This window comes from Pantherophis guttatus, chromosome 1 (genome assembly GCF_059756535.1).
Source record: "Pantherophis guttatus breed Tessera chromosome 1, ASM5975653v1, whole genome shotgun sequence".
NCBI lineage: Eukaryota > Metazoa > Chordata > Lepidosauria > Squamata > Colubridae > Pantherophis > Pantherophis guttatus.
The window spans coordinates 119,063,951-119,084,618 of NC_142063.1; the positions used below are offsets into that span (position 1 = coordinate 119,063,951).

The 20,668-nt window shown below is 43.5% G+C and overlaps 1 protein-coding gene across 1 annotated transcript; it reads right to left on the minus strand.

Annotated features, from left to right (window-relative positions):
* Positions 1–17,195: 17,195 nt before the first annotated feature.
* LOC117675264 (A-kinase anchor protein 4-like) lies at positions 17,196–19,119 on the minus strand. The gene has a single exon (XM_034433735.2). It carries the CDS (start codon positions 19,005–19,007, stop codon positions 17,466–17,468), a length of 1,542 nt encoding a protein of 513 aa, XP_034289626.1. The 5' UTR covers positions 19,008–19,119; the 3' UTR covers positions 17,196–17,465.
* Positions 19,120–20,668: the final 1,549 nt, after the last annotated feature.

A 20,668-nucleotide genomic window follows, 5' to 3' on the forward strand; every position in this document is an offset into this window, starting at 1 on the left:
CAATAGTCTTTGTGTCCTGCTTTTTTAAAGTCTAACTTTTGCTTCCATAGAATGTCACAGGGGTTACTATCAGGGGTGAAACACTCCCGGTTCGGACCAGATCGTCTAATCCTGTAGCGAGTGGTTCGGACAACCGGTAGCAAAAATCCCTGTGCCCCCCCCCCCTACCATGCCCAGCTGAGCTACATGATCATCAGAGGCTTTTTTTTTTACTTTTAAAAGCATTTTTTCTACAACCTCTTTAGACGAAAAAATGTTTTTAAAAGTAAAAAAAAAAAGCCTCTGATGATCGTGTGGCTCAGCTGGGATCATCAGAGGCTTTTCAAAGCATTTTTTTCTGCAACCTCTTGGCCAAAGAGGTGGTTAGGCATACCTCTTCACCACTTGTTCCTTTATTACTGATGGTTCATCCTAAAAGACAGAAGCTGTCTATCACTTCTGTATCTTCATTATCAAATCTAAGGCTGTTTCTTGCACCTGTTGTCATTAGTTTGATCTTTATACTCGATTTTAATCCCATTTTTCCATTGTGAAAGAAAACAAATAACATTAATTGATTAATAAGATTAATACGACAAACAATTCCTTTTATTATTTGCCTCTCCTCAACATCAATTTGCAATGTATGGCTGTGAAAGTTGGGCCATAAGAAAGGCTGAGCGCCAAAGAATTGAGGCCTTTGAACTATGGTGCTGGAGAAGACTCCTGCGAGTCCCTTGGACTGCAAGGTGATCAAACCAGTCAGTCCTAGAGGAGATCAACCCTGACTGCTCTTTAGAAGGCCAGATCCTGAAGATGAAATTCAAATACTTTGGGCACCTAATGAGAAGGAAGGACTTGCTGGAGAAGAGCCTAATGCTGGGAAAGATTGAGGGCAAAAGAAGGGGACAGCAGAGAATGAGGTGACTAAATGGAGTCACTGAAGCAGTCGGTCTGAGATTAAATGGACTCCGGAGGATGGTAGAGGACAGGAAGGCCTGGAGGAATGTTGTCCAAGGGGTCGCGATTGATCGGACAACATTCCTCCAGGCCTTCCTGATTGATCACAACTAACAACAACAACAACAACAACATCAATGCTATTACATGATGTGTTTGCTTGTTGATCCATAATTCCTAAAATCCTTTTTGGGTATTCCTCATTGATACTATAAAATACATTTAGAATTCAAATACGAATTTACCTCACTTCATTGTCATTGCATCAAGAGTTATTCTAATTTTGCTGCATCAAACTACAAGGAATTTTAGTTGTGGAATTTACCCTTATCTCTCCCAGTCCTATTGCTTTAAGGTAACAAGAATTTGAGTACTCTGACAATGTAAAGTCAACACATACCCTGAAAAGTTGCCTAAATAAAAATTCTTTATTGCTCTTAAAAGATATCCGGGGCTGGGCAACCCTCAGAGCACTTGGACAATACTTTGCATTTCCCTAAGGGCATTAAATCTCTTATCTGGATGTACTGATGAACAGGTTGCTTCCCGCTGATATGAGATAACATAAAAGCACAATTCTTTACAAAAAGAGACGATTTAGCAAAGCCATCATTGGTATTTACTCCCAAAAGAATCTTGCTATGTTCAGTGTACCTTCAGGCAAACAGGTTGAGGTTTACAACCTCACATTGCAATGCACTGTATCTTGTTTACAAAGAAATTAATCCTGCTGTTTTCAACTAAAGAGTGCATTACATCGCAGTCTAAGGAACAAATTGCATCTGAGATATTTTATGCTTTAAAAAAAAAACCAAGATGCTAAAATGGTGCTAAACTAGATACTAATTCCTTGCCCAAGAACTCAGCCTGGCTCCCAGGTTTGTTGTTTGCGACAACTATACTTGTATATTTTAGTAAGAAATTGATAAAAATAATTCCAGCTCAGCTTGATAACCTTCACTCTGGATTGGATCATCATAAGTGCTTTGACTTCAGCAGTAAAACTGACCAGTTTATGCACGTTTTTAAAGTATAAATAACGTAAATTACAGCTTGCCCTTAATACACTTTAGAACGTGACAAATTAAGCCTGGGTGTCGACAAGAATTCAAGGCACATTCTGGAACAATCCTGACACACGATTGTATCAATCTGTGCAACCATCTCAATCTCTGACGTTCTGTCCCAGTTTATGTTACCGAACTGCCTTCCAGGGTGGCTCCTCACAGACTCTATTGAAGTAGACAAGAGGCCAGGTTATGACCTCTTGGATGATATTACCAGGCTGAAACTGGAGGGCTTGTGGGTGGGGAGAGGAATGTCTGTAGCCTTCCTATCTGTTGTCTCCAATCAGTCTGTTCTCTGGAACTTTGAAATTATCATGCTTAATTTTTCCAAACATATCCTATGACAAATAAAAATATAATTCTGGAGTCATTTGCTTTCAGGAGGAGAGTTGGAGGAGGGAGGGGAGGGGAGGGTGGAAAGAAACAGACTTGCCTGGTGCTTTCCTTGTAATCATAGGCGTGTGACCCTGCCGAGGCCCTCTCTTCTGCCATTTTGTGGCTGCCTAAATACAGGTTTCCTCCCGAGGGCAGGCTGGCTTTTGCCAATACTGAATGTGCCTTACAAAGCTAGTTTAAACAGCAGCAGCTGTGTAAAGCATGGACATGTGGCAAAGCCCTCCATGGTGACCCCCAACTGCACTTTGCCACTTCTGGATGAAAGCAGGCAGGTAGAGAGAAGACTGGAAATCTCTACAGATCAATAGAGGACTCCAGACTTTGGGATAATCCTGAAAATAATGCAGTTCAATGATAGGCCTAGACATGGTGGTGTAGCTTCTTCCTGATCTGACTCTGTAGCTCCGCCGTTCTTCTGAGCTTGCCTTCCACATACACGGGCCCTTTACTATCTGTTATGGTGAGTAAAATGGTCTTTGTTGCCCCAGAGTGGAAGATGCTTGATGAGGAGGGAAGAAAAAAATTGTGTTGTACATGGGGCTTCCCTTGAAGACCACTCAGAAGCTGCAACTGGACCAGAATGCAGCGGCGCATACGACATTGTGTGTTCCTGGGTTCACCCATGTTACACCTCTCTTGTGTGAGCTGCACTGGCTGCCAGCTTCCTTCCAGGTGCAACTCAAGATGCTGGCTACCACTGGTGGGTTTCATATTTTTTTACTACCGGTTCTGTGGGTGTGGCTTGGTGGGCATGGCATGCCATGGTGGGCATGGTTTGGTGGGCATGGCAGCTGAAGGACACTGTAAAATCTCCATTCCCACCCCACTCCAGGGGAAGGTTACTGCAAAATCCCCATTTCCTCCCGATCAGCTGGGACTCAGGAGGCAGAGAATAGATGGGGGCGGGGCCAGTCAGAGGCGGTATTTACCGGTTCTCCAAACTACTCAAAATTTCCGCTACCGGTTCTCCAGAACTGGTCAGAACCTGCTGAAACCCACCTCTGTCCTACATGGCATGGCACCAGGTTATTTGTGGGACCGCCTCTCCATGACAGTATCTGCCCATCCTATCAGATAGAGTAAGCATGCTCCAAGTCCTTTCTCTGAAATCTTCAAATTAATGGGTCTCAGAAGCATGCCTTTTTCGTGACTTATAGAACAGCAATCCCCAACATTTGCGGCTGGGAGGGGAGAGGGGAGCCAGGCCGCTTGTGCGAGTGGAGCTGCAGGTACATGTGCGTATTGGCCTGCCATTTGCATGGCGGTGTCCCAAATAGGCCCCTGCCCACTAGTGGGCCATGACCTGAGGGTTGGGGACCCCTGATATAGAACATCCTCCCTTGGGCAATTCGACAGATCCCTCCCCACCTTCTTCGCTTATCAGAAGACCATCAAGATCTCTTTCCCCCCCCCCCCGCGCCTCCCCCTCGGGACTGGGATACAATGAAGATACCTGAAGTTGGTTGTGGGGCATCTCAAGGGGGTGACTGAGGCACTGGGCTTTTGTGTTTGTTTGTTTTGTGTTTTTTTTAATTGGTTTTATTGTTGTGAGCTGCCAAGCATTGGTTTAAGATAGGCCTCTTTTAAATAAATAAAGTCAGGAATTTAAAAGGGAATTGCTGGATGATGAGTACTCTCTCGTCTACCTGCTGGTCCCCTTTAACAGAAATGCTTTTCAACTCACTGAAATAGCAGGGGGTGGTTTCACATTTATAATAGTTTTATGCCAATGAGATATAGCTGCCATTTTAGTTCCACTTCCCTAATTCTCAACTTTTTTGTAAACCAATCTAAAAAAGCAATATATAGTACCAGTGGTAGTATTAATTCATGTTCAAAATATCTGCATTCTTGCACACCCCGGAAGCGATCAATTGCAGAGAGCTACAGTATACCTATTTTATTTTATTTTATTTTATTTTATTTTATTTTATTTTATTTTATTTTATTTTATTTTATTATTTTATTTTATTTTATTTTATTTTATTTTATTTTTTGTTTGTTTGTCAACAAGTTCAAGGAAAGAAGTAATAGATATAGACATGGACACATGAAAAAAATTTGGCACAAATAAAAGGAAATAAATAAGCAAAACATAGCCATAAACACATAAAATGAGTACATATAAATGGGAACAGTAGGATAAGGATAGTAGGCACGCTGGTGCACTTATGCACGCCCCCTTAGGGACCGCTTAAGAAGCATGAAAGATCCACGGTAGACAGTTTAAGGTAAAAGGTATGGGGATTAGAGAGACTAACAACAGGATCAGATAGAATGCTCCAGATATTTACTACTCTATTGCAGAAGTCATATTTCCTACAATCAAGATTAGAGCAAATTACATTGAGTTTGAATCTATTGATAGCCCTTGTATTATTACAGTTGAAGTTAAAGAAGTCATTAAAACTGATCAGCAAAACCTTCCCAGCCTCAGAGTACTTCGCATTGAGAGAAAGATGGGTGGTAATAAAACTGAAGCTGAAAATCTGACATCCAGCTAAATAAAATGAGGAGGTGGCGTAAGGTATATTGACATGGCAATAGAAAGGCTGCAACAGACCTTAGGACCTGTTCACATCTGTCTAACAGGTGGTGGGACAACCTGGACTGTGAGTGCCCTCTTGTGGATTGTAAAAGTAATTGCACTAACATAGGTGCTGAGTTAGTGGAGACGCACGTTATTGGGCAGGAGGGCAAGAGAGTAGAAAGAACTGCGATGAACATCCAACCTGATTAAATGGAAAGCTTATGCATAATAGTTCTTTCTGCCAGATTGATTTCTGAGTCCAACCCATTCTACTCTAGTGACTCTGAGACATTTGGTAGGAGCTGGAGGCATTGCTATTTCCCTGAATGCATTTATTTTTATCCTGGCTTTATTACATTTATCAATAATTTAAGGTGGCAAACATACGTAATAATCTTCCTCCTCCATCTTTTATGCCTAAGGGAGTACTAGAACTCACCGTCATCTGGTTTTTAGCCTGGTGTCTTAACTACGAGACCAGGGATTGGCAACCTTAAATAGAGGCCTCAAAGAGCCACAAAGGTCCTAACCGGAAGCCCCGGTTCAATTCTGGAGCCAACCGAAAGTCCAGTTCCCCCATCATAGCCTCCTCCTAGTGCTGTGTCCTTTTTCCTCCTGACTGGAAGTCCAGTTCCCCCATCATAGTCTCCTCCTACTGCGGCGTCCTTTTTCCTCTACCTGTCCTAACCGAAAGCCCTATCAATTGTGGAGCCAACCAGCAATAGGGAGCCACAGCAGAGGGATGAAAGAGCCACATGCGGCTCCAGAGCCGCAGGTTGCTGACCCCTGCACTAGACCAAGCTGGTTCTTCTCTCCAACCCAGCAGGAGGTATGGGTTACCCATAATCCATTTCCACTTGTCTACAAACAAGGTCATCTCGGGTCCTTAGACTCCACAGCCCCAAAGGAAAATTTCACCCCCACTGTTTAAAGGCACATCCATGCTTGCAAAACTGAATTCCCTCTGGGGTTCACCATCTTTGAAGCAGCTTCATCAATGAGAATGCATTATAATAAAATCTGCCCTTTAACAACAGTAGATTAAATGCCATTAAATTATGTCCAAAAGACGTGTGGCCCCTGATTGGTACTGAGGTCTTGAAAAGAGAATTCTAGGAATCATCAGGGAAAGTGTTGGCTTGAGAGCTGTCAGTCTGGGTCAATTCAAAGACATTTAGAAATAGATTGTGCCCTTTGTTTAGATTTTGCTCAAAGGAAGTGAAAGGGTTTTAATTTTCTTTGTTTATATTGGGGTTCCCAAAACATGAAGCCCTGGGGGTTTGTGAGCAAATCTGAGACATGTTCTGCCTGGACATGTACAATTTTTATTTTACTTTATTTATTAAATTTGTATGCTGCTCATTTAAGTGTTAAGCCAGGGGTCCCCAACCTTTCTGGCGTGGTGACCCAGTGAGGAAGATAGAGGGGATGGTTCTGTGTGAACAGCAGGCACATATGCTCACGCACGAAGCTTCACTTATATGAGCGGCAGGCACACGCACCCACCAGTCCCACAAATGGAGTTTCATGTGTGCAAGTGATGTTGCATACGTGCCCAGCACTTGTATGGCCCAGTTCCAAGCAGGCCACAGCCCGGGGTTTGGGGAACCTTGTATTAAGCGACTCTGGGTGGCTTCCAATACCATAAATAACAAAATAAAACAATTACACAAGTAAAACATAGGGCATTAAAAGTTGAAACAGTAAAATGAATATTAAACCAAACCAAAAGAACCAATTTGTAGTTAGGGTGGAGATTGGATCTTCTACTAGTCTACTCATTGTCCCAAAAATGGGATACCCTCCTTGGGGCCCCAAGCCAGTTGGCAGAACCAGGTTTTCAAACAGATGTTCTCAAATGGATGAGCTGCAGCTCGCTTCTGAAGGTGAGTGTTTCTGGACTCTCTTGTGGGGCCATTATGGTAGGTCCTGGTGTTGAGCCAGCAACCTGTGTGCTACACCTTCTTTTTACTTCTGGCACAATGATGCCTTGCAATGAGCATCTTTTAGCTGGAGATCCTCCTGAAGCATTTCACCACGTTCTGGATTTTGTCCACTTGGCTGCTCTTGAGGTGATACGATCCCAGGAAGCTGTTTCTCAGTTAGGGCACACACCTCCCTCCTTGTAGTGCCTGTCCAATGGCCTGCTCCACAAGTGATTTTGCACTTAGTTTTCTGACATATTTCTACTTCTGGTATTCAGTCACTCTTTCTAAGATTGCTTTCCAAGGCAAACTACCCTCCTGGGGCCTCTTTAACCTGTTCCCACTTGCAGTTTAGCATGTAACCATAACATCCTGACAATCCCCCTTCTCACAAAGTTGGCCCATCTCATCCCTAGCCCATGATTTAAAGTCTTAGATTGTCAGTTAGTTCTTCCTGCATCTGTCATTGCCATCTGCCAAAAGGTCTTTTCACGTGACTCTTACCGTGGCCCAAATGCCTCCTGGCAACCTTTTTTTTGCTTATTTCTCAGCCCTGTCTGTGAATGAAACAGGCTTATCTTCCCCTGTGCTGTCTTCCCACAATCTGATTCTGTCCAAGGGCAGCTTCAGGTGTGCAAAATTTCTTAAGCTCTGTCGCCCATTACCTGGGTGAACAACCAGGTGACAGAAGTGACTTCAAATAGAAGCAGGATGTGATGAATTCTGATTTGGGCAGTGGAATTAGAGACCCTCGGGGAGACATTGGGGCAGATTATTCTCCAGAGAGGAAGAAGATAAATCCTGCCCTGAGTGTTGCATGGAAGGAGCTGCTTTGATTCTGGAGCACTTTAAACTCTTTTACATTCTAGAATGTATCTAGAACAGGGGTGTCAAACTCACGTCGTCACGGCGGCATCACGTGATGTATCGGGACTTCCCCCCCCTTTGCTAAACCCGGCGTGGGCGTGGCCAATGCTTGATGCGTGATGCCAGGAGTTTGACAGCCCTGATCTAGAAGAATATTGGTTGTATCATAGGGTGAAGATGAAAGAACTGGGCAGGCTGATGGTGATCAGAGACAGGATGGTTTGTCTGTCTCAGTACAAAATGTCCAAATCACTGACTGACAGCTTATCCAGGCACTGTATGAGCCTCAACTGATAGCAGGAGCCCTGCCCGAGTGTGGTCTGACAGTTTTATTTGAGAGGCAGGGTGGGTGTCACATACATTCATGTTTTATTTTAGGGACAAAGAGAGTATGGCTTTATAACAAGATCCAGGTCTATAGAGCCTGAGTCCTGAGCACACTCTTGTACTGCAGTGAGTCGTGGACCCTTTACGCACAGCAGGAGAGAAAGTTGAACTCCTTTCATATGCGCTGTCTCCAACAAATTCTTGGCATCACCTGGCAGGACAAAGTTCCAAATAGCGCAGTCTTGGAACATTCTGGAATTTCTAGCATGTATGCACTATTGAAACAGCGACGTCTACGCTGGCTGGGGCATGTCGTGGGAATGGCTGATGGTCGGATTCCGAAAGATCTCCTGTATGGAGAATTAGTGCAGGGAAAGCGCCTCAGAGGGAGACCACAGCTGCGATATAAGGCTAGCTGCAAGAGGGACCTAAAGGCCCTGGGAATGGACATTAACAACTGGGAAACCTTGACCTCCGATCGTTCAACTTGGAGGCTAAAGACGCAGCATGGCCTTCTCCAATTTGAAGAGACACTAGTTCGGCAGGCTGAGGCAAAGAGGCAGTCCCGGAACCAGCGAAATCTGGGGGCTGGGCAGGGGACAGAATGTATCTGCCCTCAGTGTGGAAGGGATTGCCACTCTCGAATTGGCTTTTTTAGTCACACTAGATGCTGTTTTAGGACCTCTTTCCAGAGCACGATACCATAGTCTCTTGAGACTGAAGGATGCCAATGATTTTAGGGACCCAGAAGAGATGTGAGTGCAAATTCTATAGCTGTCTTTTTATCGAAAGCATGGAATTTGCCCCTCTTCTGCTCCCCTTGGCCAATGTTTTTTTTTGGGGGGGGGGTAACACATCTAAAACAAAAGCTCCAGTCTAAGTTTCTAAAACTCACCCTTCTTCATGTGCAGATTTGTGACCAATGGGGAGTCCAGAATATCTTCCCCAGGTTTCTTCACCCCAGGTTCTTATTAGATGGCCACAAGATAATGGAGTTTCCTTTCCTTATTAGTAGATATAGTCATATCATGGAATCAGTAGATAGGTCATATGAAGAATGGACTGATAGTTTAGGCTAAAAGTTTTTTTTTTTTTTTTGCTTTAATTTATATGCCGCCCTTCTCCGGAGACTCAGGGCAGCTTACAATGCGTTAAGCAATAGCCTTCATACTTTTGTATATTTATACAAAGTCAGCTTATTGCCCCCACAATCTGGGTCCTCATTTTACCTACCTTAGAAAGGATGGAAGGCTGAGTCAACCTTGAGCCTGGTGGGATTTGAACTTGCAGTAATTGTAGGCAGCAGATGTAAGTGGATGTTAATAACAGTGCTTTAGCCTGCTGAGCCACCAAAGCTCCTTCAATCCCTCTCTCTTCTTTCCCCAGATAGTAATTTTTTCTTGTTAACTTGTTGACACCCCAACACAAGGATGCACTTGTCCATTCTTTGCATTCTGCCTTTCTTTACTTCCTGCCCCCCCCTCTCTGTGAAATCTAGAAAAAGAGGGAAGTCCAACCTTTGTGCTCTGAATCACAGAAGGTCAGTTTTGTTCTGACCTTCCAGCTTCCTGTTCTATGAAGGTGGATATGGAAGCACAGAACCATCTGATGATGATGGAGGTTAATATTATTGGCCCATTAAGTGGGGCAGGACTCTTTCACCAGAGTTCTTGAATTCTGAAGAAGTGAAATGATCGCACAGGAGAGGGGGGTGTTTGGGGGAATGAGGTGCTTCTGGGATTAGCTGATGACATCACTGTTGCCCAGGGGATGCCCGGTTGGGGGCTCCTTTCATGTCCCCAGCAGGAGCTGGAGAGGAGGGAGTTTACCCCACCCCATGGCAGCCCTCAAGTCTTGAACGTGGACTCGCTAACCTCCAACCCAGACTCCTAACCATGTGCTCCTTAGTGAAATGATAATAGCACTTCTACTTTTATAAATGGCAGCCAAAACAAATGCAATCTCCATCGCACCGAACTTGCAGCTGACCCCATTGTATCCTTGTGGACTACACTGTGGCTAAATTTGGGCAAACACAGAGAAACAGGGGAGAACAGGAGAGCCTGGCATGCTATGGTCCGTGGGGCCATGAAGAGTCAGACACAACTTAGTGACTGAACAGAGCTGAGATGGCGCAGTGGTTAGAGTGCAGTACTGCAGCTACTTCAGCTGACTGCTAGTTCAGTAGATCAGTGGATCAAATCTCACCGGCTCAAGGTTGACTCAGCCTTCCATCCTTCTGAGGTGGGTAAAATGAGGACCCAGATTGTTGGGGGCAATATGCTATTTAGTATACTGTCTTTGGTGTAAGCCGCCCAGAGTCCTCGGAGAGTGGGCGGCATAGAAATATGAATAATAATAATAAAATAAAAATAAATAAATGCTGTGTCCCAAAGGTGCTTTTTCAGGAGGCAACTGGACTTTCTCATTTTTTCTTTTGAAGTCATTTCACTTCTCATCCAAGAAGCTTCTTCAGCTCTGACAGGATAGTGGGGAATGGAAGGATTTATATTCCTTGCAGACAGCTGGTCATTTGCATCCTTTTAGAAGGTCTTCAAAAGAAAGAACAAGAAATTCCAGTTGCCTCCTGAAAAAGCACCTTGGGGACGACCATGACCTGAATGACTGAGAATCTCTACAGACTTTTAATAAATGCTGTGGCTAATAGAAACAGGAATGGGATGAAATTTTGAGGGTCATGTTCTGGTTAGTCTTAGAGGCATGCTATCCCTTAGGGCAGGGCTCTCCAACCTTGGCAACTTTAAGCCTGGCGGACTTCAACTCCCAAAGCTGGATGGGAAATTCTGGGAGTTGAAGTCCGCCAGGCTTAAAGTTGCCAAGGTTGGGGAGCCCTGCCCTAAGGGAACCTCTGCCCTTTTATGAAGTTCGCCTCATGTTGAAGAGTGGTTTGGGGATGCCCTGAAAGGACAGCCCAGAATGGACAGCCCGGAATGGCCACTTTCAGCAAGTGAAGGGGGTGCCCGTGTTTCCCTGGTCTGACAGACCCTGCAGTGCAGACTCACAGTCTTTCACCTTGCAGAGACGGTGTGCCTGTTTCTGTCTGCCTCCTGCCCTGCGTACGTCTTTGTGCTTCAGTGTGTGCACGTACATGCCTGAGCCTTTTGTTTGGCTTTTCTGGCGCATCACTCATGTCTCCAGGTCCAGCTCATTCGGCTGGAATCTCTAGCCGCGGGGCCCTGTTCTAGATGAATACTTTTGAAAGCTTTTTTTTTCTCCCTTAGTTACCACATTTCCCGGGGACAAGAAAAGTGCCAGCTCCCCCCCCCCTCTTAAAGTTGGGGAGCCTTTAGGAGCTTCTGTTGCTCCAGGGCTGCTGATCCGGCCCATCTCTTGGCCCCTCCCTCCTGACTCATTGGGATACAGGCAGCGGGCCAGGGGAGGAGGCTGCATCTCTGCCCTGACCTGCCTACTGAACCGAGGTCACCTATTTGGAGCCCAAAAGGTACCATGGAGCAAGGAGGCTGGAAGTCCAGGTGAATATCTCTTGGTCACTCTTCCTTTCCAGCTATGCTGTGCTTAGACATAGCTTTTCATGTAACAGGAAGTGCCCAATGCCACCACCATCACGGTGGCCATCTTCTCTTCAGGCAGCCCATCAAAGGGTATGGGTTTACATCTTAGTGCAGATATGGCTGCCTCTGGTAGGCTTACTCACTCCCTTCTTCTTCCCATCCTTTGTTCTGCTACTCAGGCTGAGATTCTCAACGTAAGTTCATGCTTCCAAGTGGCATTTGTAAACACTTCCCTTTGTTCTTCGCTTTACTTGTTGTGGCCTATGACTATGCATCAAGCACACATCACTCTTGGGCAATCCATTCACACTTTCATGGGCAAACACACCCTGGAAAGAAAATAGCCCACACCTACAAAAATATTTTTCTTCCAAAGTAGTAAAGGCATAAGAACACTGTCCTTTTTTGTGCCAAAAATATTGGCCTTTTTTTTTTTAGCAGCTTAAAGTGTTTGTTCATCTAGATCAGGGGTGGGCAAATGTGGCTCTTTTACAACCTCTGGACTTCAACTCCCAGAATTCCTGAGACAGCCAGCTTGGCTATCTCAGGAATTCTGGGAGTTGAAGTCCACAGGTTGTAAAAGAGCCACATTTGCCCACCCCTGATCTAGACTAATATTGTCTATTCGGACAGGCAACAGCACCCTTTGTCGCCACCTCCTGTTGACGCTGATGAGACTGATTGAACTCGGGACCTTCTTCATGCAAAACATGTACTTGATCACTGCTGTATCTTTCATTAAGTGGAAATCAAAGTGTTCTTATCTTCTCCATATCAAAGTCGAGGAGGCGCACTGGTGCATCTGAATGAATTGCTTAAAGTGATGCCATTTATAGATGCAAGTGGGTATAGATGAGTCTGCCTAGTGTTAGGATACTACAGCGGGATGATGAACTCTGGTGAGGCAGAAAGCAAGAATATCACTGCCTTTCCCTTTTCCCCTTTAGCATCTGGCAACAAATACAACTTTTCCCAGTAGGGACCAGCTTTCCTGTAGATTTCTTTTAAGAAAACTGCAACAATTTGACAAGTAACTGCTTAAAAATTAGAATCCCTGTCCCCTGCTAACATTTAGGTAGAGTGGTGGGATTCAAATTTTTTTACTACCGGTTCTGTGGGCGTGGCTTGGTGGGCATGGCTTGGTGGGCGTGGCAGGGGAAGGATACTGTCAAATCTCCGTTCCCTCCCGATCAGCTGGGACTCGGGAGGCAGGGCCAGTCAGAGGTGGTATTTACCGGTTCTTCGAACTATTCAAAATTTCCACTACCGGTTCTCCAGAACTGGTCAGAACCTGCTGAATACCACCTATGTAGAGAGTTGTTTGGATAGTATCTGGATGAAAAGTGACAGTGGGCGAATTTTCCTCAGCAAAGAGTGAAGGATAAATGCATAGGTAGAAAAAAGTAGGGAGGGTTTGCTGGGGTTGTTTATTGTTCTAGAAATACAGATAAGTATTTTGTTTATTAAATGTATATGATGCCTCTCTCACCCACAAGATGCACACTGTTCATTTCCAAGTGTCAAGGTAGTTGTGACTCATATCTAGAGCTGGCCCTACCATTAAGCAGAATAAGACGTGAGCCGTGGTGGTGCAGTGGTTAGAATCCTAACTCTGCCAACTGCCAGCAGTTCAATCCTGACCACCTCAAGGTTGACTTAGCCTTCCATCCTTCCAAAGTCAGTACAATGAGGACCCGGATTGTTGGGAGCAATATGCTGACTGTAAACTGCTTAGAAAGGGCTGTAAAGCACTATGAAGCAGTGTATAAGTCTAAATGCTATTGCTATCACTATTGCTATAAGGCACCTTTTCAAGTAACTACTTTAGCTAAATAAAGAAGACCAAATAATAAATAGGTAAATGTGCTACTAATACACTGCTCTACAGGAATTTCCTAATTCTTGTTGGAATAATTTGGCTGATTCGAGAGGATAGGACATTTGTTTGTTGAACCTTCATAAGCAGCAGAAATATCCTGAACGCGGTGCTTGGTTCAAGATAGGGCAAATATTTCAGAATCAACATGGAATATTAGTCAGAGTGCTGGATGACAACAAGAAAGCTTGCGTTCAAAGCCCAGCTTTGCTGCAAGGCTCACTAAGTAATTATGCATCAGGTACAATCCCTCATCTTAATTTACTGAGGTATTTTGCATTTCTAAGAGGTAAATGGATTTCTCCATGAACACTTGAATTGTAGGGTGGGAATAAATGGTGCTTGGATTCATGATAGCATACCATCAGCATCTGCAGAAACTTGCTGCTTTTGTCATTCTGCCCCATCCTTGACACCCTCATAGTGAATTTGAAATATGGGTAGAGGCAGTAATTTCAGACAAGCCAATTGATTTTCACCTAACAGAACATAGAATCTTAAGTCTGGAAGGAAACTCAGAGGTCTTCTAGTCCAATGCCCTGCTCAAGGCAGGAGATCTTATACTGTTCTAATCAAATGGTTCTCCAGTCTACTGTTGAAAACCTCCAGTGATGAAGCACCCACAACTCCAGGAGACAGACTATAACAAGAAAGTGAACTATAAGACTATTAAAGTTATTGCTCATGGCACTGTTTGATACACATTTGTGTGCTGGAAATATCAAAGGCCTATCACTAATCTTTTTCCTTTTGTTCAGGTGGTGGTATAGATCCTGTGGTGGGATTCAAATAACTTAACAACCAGTTCTCTGCCCTAATGAACAACTGGATAGGCATGGCTTGGTGGTCATATGACCGTGTGGCTCGGTGGTCATGTGACCGTGTGGGCGTGACCAACTCAATGTTGATAGGAGTTTCACCTTAGCTGTTACAATGTAATAAGGCTTAACCAGAGAGGCAGTTTCTGTAAGCAGGGCAATAAAGATTAGGCTAGAAACAACACCAGAATGTTTCCTTCTTGCCTTCTTTACAGTATTAGCCCTGTAAAGTGGGAAAAAAACAAAATAAGATTTCTTCCAACAACCGGTTCTCTGAACTGCTTAGAAAGTTAAAAACTGGTTCTCCTGAATAGGCGCGAACTGGCTGAATCCCATCACTGTATAAATCCATCTTCTGAGTTGCGAACTGGCTTCCTGGATTAATTTTGTTGATCTCTGAGGGACAGAATACACTGGTTTGGACTTTGGGATGATCGCCTCTCACTTTGGCATTCAATAATTCTCTATTTCTTGTCCAACAGACTTACAAAACTGATCAAGGGTAAAAGAGACTCAGATTTTTATAGTAGTTGGAACATGTGGTATGATTGGATCCAGAAACGATGGGAGAGAGACAAAGGATAATGTTGGATTATAATTATAGATGATGGTATAATTATGATAATCAATAAGTATTGGAAATGTAAATTTGTATATAAGAATCTGTAAATATTTTCTATTTTTACTTTCTGATTATTGGTGTATATATACATGGATATTTTGGTGATGTTACACCATGATAGAAAAACTATTATACATTTGTCTTTGTTTTGGGTTTTTTTTTAACTATAATAAAAAAAAAATTTTTTTTTTTAAAATAATAATTCTGTATTTCTTGCATATGCATCAGTGATGGATTGCTCCCGGTTCTGTCTGGTTCTTTGGAACCGGTAGTAAAAGGGGTGGGAGGCTCCACCCACCTGCCCGGATGTCATAATAATTGATGATCTGCGCATGTGCAGAAGTGCGCACGCTCCCGTTGCGAACCGGTAGTAAAGGTAAGTAGAACCCACCCCTGATATGCATCCTGTTACTTTCTTAGTTCAGTATCTGGGTATTACAATTCACAGCTCCTTTTCTCTGTTTATAATCCAGGCAGGGGTAACATATATTTCTGTATGTGGAATAAGACTATATATATGCAGTTCATCCAATTGTGCATTTTGAATTTCCTGAGCTCCTGAAGGAAAGACGAAATATAAATTCAGGAGGTGTAATGGAATGTGTGGATGATCTAAGGCATGCGTGTTAAACTCGCCATGTCATGTTGCCGTGATGTGATGTTTTGCTATGTTTTTCCCATTTGAGGAGCTGGGGTGGCCATGGCCTGTGTGTGAGGCATCCAGCCCCCAGGTAGCCAGTTTGACACTCCTGATCTAAGGGAACAAGGGGGAGAGACAATCAAAGAAGAGAGGCAGGAGCCCCCCAAAGGTCAGAGGAAGAAACTTAAGAAAAAATCAAGCAATTAAAAGTAATGGCAAGAAGTACTTTCAGACTTGCAGGATTCTGTTAATGTAGCCTAACAATAAAGTAGAATTATTTCATCTGGTCGTGTTTCTGGTTTGGCTTACATGGAAGGTCTGGCCATAAATAAATACAATAAGTTTTGGTCTGTAACAAAATGGGAAACCCAGCTACCAGCTAACTAATGGGAGGCATGCAGAAAAGGATGGCATCTCCTCGATTTACAACCATTCGTTTAGTGACTGTTCAATGGCCCTGAAAAAAATGACTTATGACCGTTTCTCACATTATGACTGCATCCCCATGGTCAAGTGATCAAAATTCAGATGCTTGGTAACTGGTTCATATTTACAGTGTCCCCCGGGGTCATGGGCTGTCTTTAGAAGAGCACTTGACGGCTGTGGCTGGGAGGACTTTTCGTCAGGTCCGCCTGATTTGCCAGTTGCGTCCCTTTCTGGATCGGGACTCCTTACGCATGGTCACTCATGCCCTCGTCACTTCCCGCCTGGACTACTGTAATGCTCTCTACATGGGGCTCCCCTTGAGGAGCACCAGGAGGCTCCAACTGGTGCAGAGTGCAGCCGCGCGGGTGGTTACGGGAGCGACATGGCATTCCCATGTAACACCTCTCCTGCGCGAGCTGCACTGGCTCCTGGTGGTCTTCCGGGTGCGCTTCAAGGTTCTGGTTACCACCTTTAGAGCACTCCATGGCTTACAGGACCACCTGCTGCTACCAATAGCCTCTCACCAGCCAGTACACTCTCACAGAGAGGGGCTCCTCAGGGTGCCGTCGGCCAAATAGTGTCAGCTGGCGGCCCCCAGGGGGAGAGCCTTCTCTGTGGGGGCACCTGTTATCTGGAATGAGCTCCCCCTGGAGATACGGAGGATCCCAGATTTACGCACCTTCCGCCGTGCCCTCAAGACCTTTTTATTCCAACAGGCTGGCCTGGCCTAACTTTCCCTTTTAAACGATATATGCGTAATTTTAAATCTGTTTTTAAATATGGGAATGTTTTAATTCGTCTCGGGCCAAATTGTTTAATACGTTTTTATACTGTTTTATAATCTTTGTGTTTTATCTTTTTGGCTGTTCACCGCCCTGAGTCCTTCGGGAGTAAGGCAGTATATAAATCTAATAAAATAAAAATAAAATAAAATGGGATCACCTTTTGCAACCTTCTGACAAGCAAAGTCAATGGGGAAGCCAGATTCACTTAACAACCGTGTTACTAGCTTAAGAAGTGCAGTGATTCACTTAACAACTGCAACAAGAAAAGACAAATTAAAATGGGGCAAAACTCACTTAACCACTATCTTGCTTAACAACAGGAATTTTGGGCTCAATTGTGGTCGAGGACTACCTGTATTGCTCCATTGATATAATGATCTAGGATCAGTTGCTATGGGCTTAAGCTCCAAGGAAGCAATAAATAACAAACTCTCTTTCCTCTTCTTTTAGTTTTTAATTGATGATCTTGCCCAGCTACCATTGAATCACCCAATCTGAATTCACTCCACCGCAGCTGTGGGGCTGTGATGATGTCGCCTAAATTAGCTAAAACCAAGAGCAAATGCCTTTAGTTATCAATAAAGAGATCATTTGCATCCCACAGGTTGATCAATAAATGTTCTTGTCCATCTGCTGCTTATTGCCATACAGATCTGCTACTCCATTGGGCTGGTTCAGAAGAGGAGATTCTTCACCTGTAGGGACTTCTGCAATCTAGCATCTGTTCTTGTCCATGCAAAGGTCATCAGGATTGAAGCCAATCTCTTGAAGGATCTTCTGGATCACAGACAATAGAACGTTGCCTTTATCTCTGAGGCCATCACAGTCCATTCTCCCATCGTAAGACTTTGATGAGCGCTTCAGGCTTCTCTCACCACTTCTGTCATAGGTGGAGTCCTGGTGAAGATAGCCAAATGAGTTGGCATGGCTTTCCCGGATTCTGGCTTTCTTGGTTTTTTCTAATAAGTGCTGCTGTATCTGCATTAAGGCTGTTAAAAGAATCTCTTTTCCATACACGTCCGCTGACCCTTGCTTGTCTAGGCCCCGACTTCCTGAGGCATGAGGTCTCCCTTGTCCCCCCATTCTTTCCTTCCCCTGGCTGTGGCACTCACTTTTCAAGGATGCAAATTGCATGCCTTGACCTTTTTGGTTCCCCTGTGCTCCTAATTTATACGAGGTAAAGGCTAAACTTTGCGCCCGAGTCTTATCATCTCCAGCGAGGAGCTTGAACAAGCGTCTCACCATGGCTTCCAAAACCTCTGTGGACTTTTGGCTTCCAACACTGTAGAGATTCTTCTTCATCCCGCAAATAAAATCAGAGTCTTTCATGAGTGCCCCGGTGATATTGTGTAAATTTTTCATGGAGGAATCTATCAAGTCTGAGACTATTTCCTTGGCATGATTCACAAGCACCTCTTTTAAAACAATGCATGCTGCTGGAGGGTGTCTTCCCTTCTGGACGCTCATGGTCTTCAGGAATGAGAGCATCATGTCTGAAGCCACCTGGTTTGCATATAACATCAACCCTTTATTGACAGAAGTACAATCATCTGATCTTCTTGTTCTGTCTGAATACTGTCCTTCTTGCTCCTTGGCTTCGTCTTCGGAAGATGGTTTGCTTTCTGTTACACTAGGTTTCCTTCCTGCGTTATAAGAATTAATGTTTTGGCATAGGTATTTTCTAGTATTCTCCCATCTATCCTTGATCTCTTTACGTGTCATCTCAACTACTAAGGAACAGAGCTTATTAGCATAGTAAGCAAGATCATCTGAATTTCCTGTTTCAGCCATCGAACCGTTAGAACCAGTGTTATTGTTGTTCTGAGAACCCTTATCAAACACCTTCAGTTTCTGAGAGGTCCTGAAAGGAGTCAGTGCGTGTTCAAATCCGAAGGCATATTTCTGGAGATCATTATTGAGCCAGCCGACAATGTTGAAATCTTGCAAGGAACCTGGCTTGAAAAGGCAGACCGCTCCGTCGGTATTCATGCATTTCCTTTGTTCATTGTCCTTGATTACAATGACCTCCTTCTCCTCCAGGTTTCGTAAGTCGAGTTCACTGGCAGGATCGTTCATGTTGTCGAGTTGGTCACTCATACCATTTGGGCCCAAATTCTTGTCTTTCATGTTCAGGTTGGCAACATTAACAAAGCAAACCATTTTATGTTCGGTGTCCTCTTTCTTTTGTCTGGATTTGTAGGAGTTAATGTTGCACACTCCAGCCTTACTGTTGATCCAATCAATTTCGTGAGCCATCTTTGTCAGTCAGAAGCAAAAATGTATTAAAAGGCGTAGGTGTTCTTTCAGCACAGCAGCTTAGATGACCCGGCCAGACTTGAGATGTTGCCCCGTCTTAATCTTCCATGCTCTTCTTACTTGAAAATGGTATTTTCACTTAGATGAACACATAGCAGTAGTGACCTCACAAAGCAGCTGTATCCTCCACCAACCAGCAATGAGTTGCTGGTGTGCCTTGCCACACCCCCTCTACTGTATCCAGAGTTATAGGGTGTCCTTGGTTTCTGCTGGAGGGCTTTGATGACCCTGCCAGACTCAAGATGTTTTCTTTCTCAGCTTCCCATTCTCTTCTGCCAGTAAAGGGTGCTTTCTTTTGGGTGGACATGGAGCAGCAATGGCATCATAAAATTTCAGAATTACCTCCCAGCCAGTAAGCGGCCAATGTTTCAGCAAGAGAGAGCTGGGCTATCTTCTTTTCAGCTCTGATTTAGCTCAAGTACTAAAGAAAACCCTTTAGGAGGTCAGGTCAGGTCAGATCAGATCAGATCAGATCAGCTCCTTTGTGAATCTGTGAGGCAGATGGGCAGTTAATTAGTTTGATAGATGATAAATAGATGATAGATAGATAGATAGATAGATATGATAGAGATAGATAGATATGATAGAGATAGATAGATAGATAGATAGATAGATAGATAGATAGATAGATATGATAGATTGATAGATGATAGATGGATGGATAGATAGATAGATATGATAGATATAAATAGATATGATAGGTGATAGATGATAGATATGATAGACATAAATAGATAGATAGATATGATAGATATAGATAGATGGATAGATAGATATGATAGATGATAGATAGATAGATAGACAGACAGACAGATAGATAGACAGATATGATAGATTGATAGATGATAGATGATAGATATGATAGATAGATATAGATAGATGATAGATAGATATCATACATAGATAGATAGATAGATATGATAGATGATAGATTGATTGATAGGATGATAGATAGATATAGATAGATATGATAGATATAGATAGATAGATAGATAGATAGATAGATAGATAGATAGATAGATAGATAGATAGATAGATAGATAGATTTTTTGAACAGTGGGCATTTTGCTGTGCTTTATTTGAGCAATTACCAGTATGTAATTTATCACTGGAGATTCAGATTCCAACTTTGCTTTGCTTGGAGGAAATTATTGTGTGTGTTCAGCTTCCAATTTATCTTTGAGGAAAGCAATGTTTTGTGACAGGCTGAATGCTCTGGGCAGCCATTTTGTAAATGAAAAGCCCTTGCTGTGGCAACTACATCACAGGAAAGTCATATATACTACTGGCACATGAGCCCCAAAAGCCTGGTAATCTCTGAGTCAAGACGTTTACAGCAAGTTTAGCCTGGGATATCAGACTGTCTCAAAGATTATAGGAGTATTAGCTATAGGGCTTGCAACATTGAAACTTGTTCATACTTCATTACAAAAATTTCTAATGAATCAAAGAGTATCATGGTATGTTTTTAAACACAAAATTTATCATTTTGGTAGTTTTACCAAAAAAACTACTACTTTTGCCTTTTGACCGTTTAGGATGCAGTGACAGCCCATTCATTATTCTAGTGTGTATGTGAGAGGTGAGGGAAACCTTTAAAT

Coding starts and splice junctions, on each gene's coding strand:
- LOC117675264 (XM_034433735.2), bottom strand. CDS start 19,007: ATGGCTCACGAAATTGATTGGATCAACAGTAAGGCTGGAGTGTGCAAC.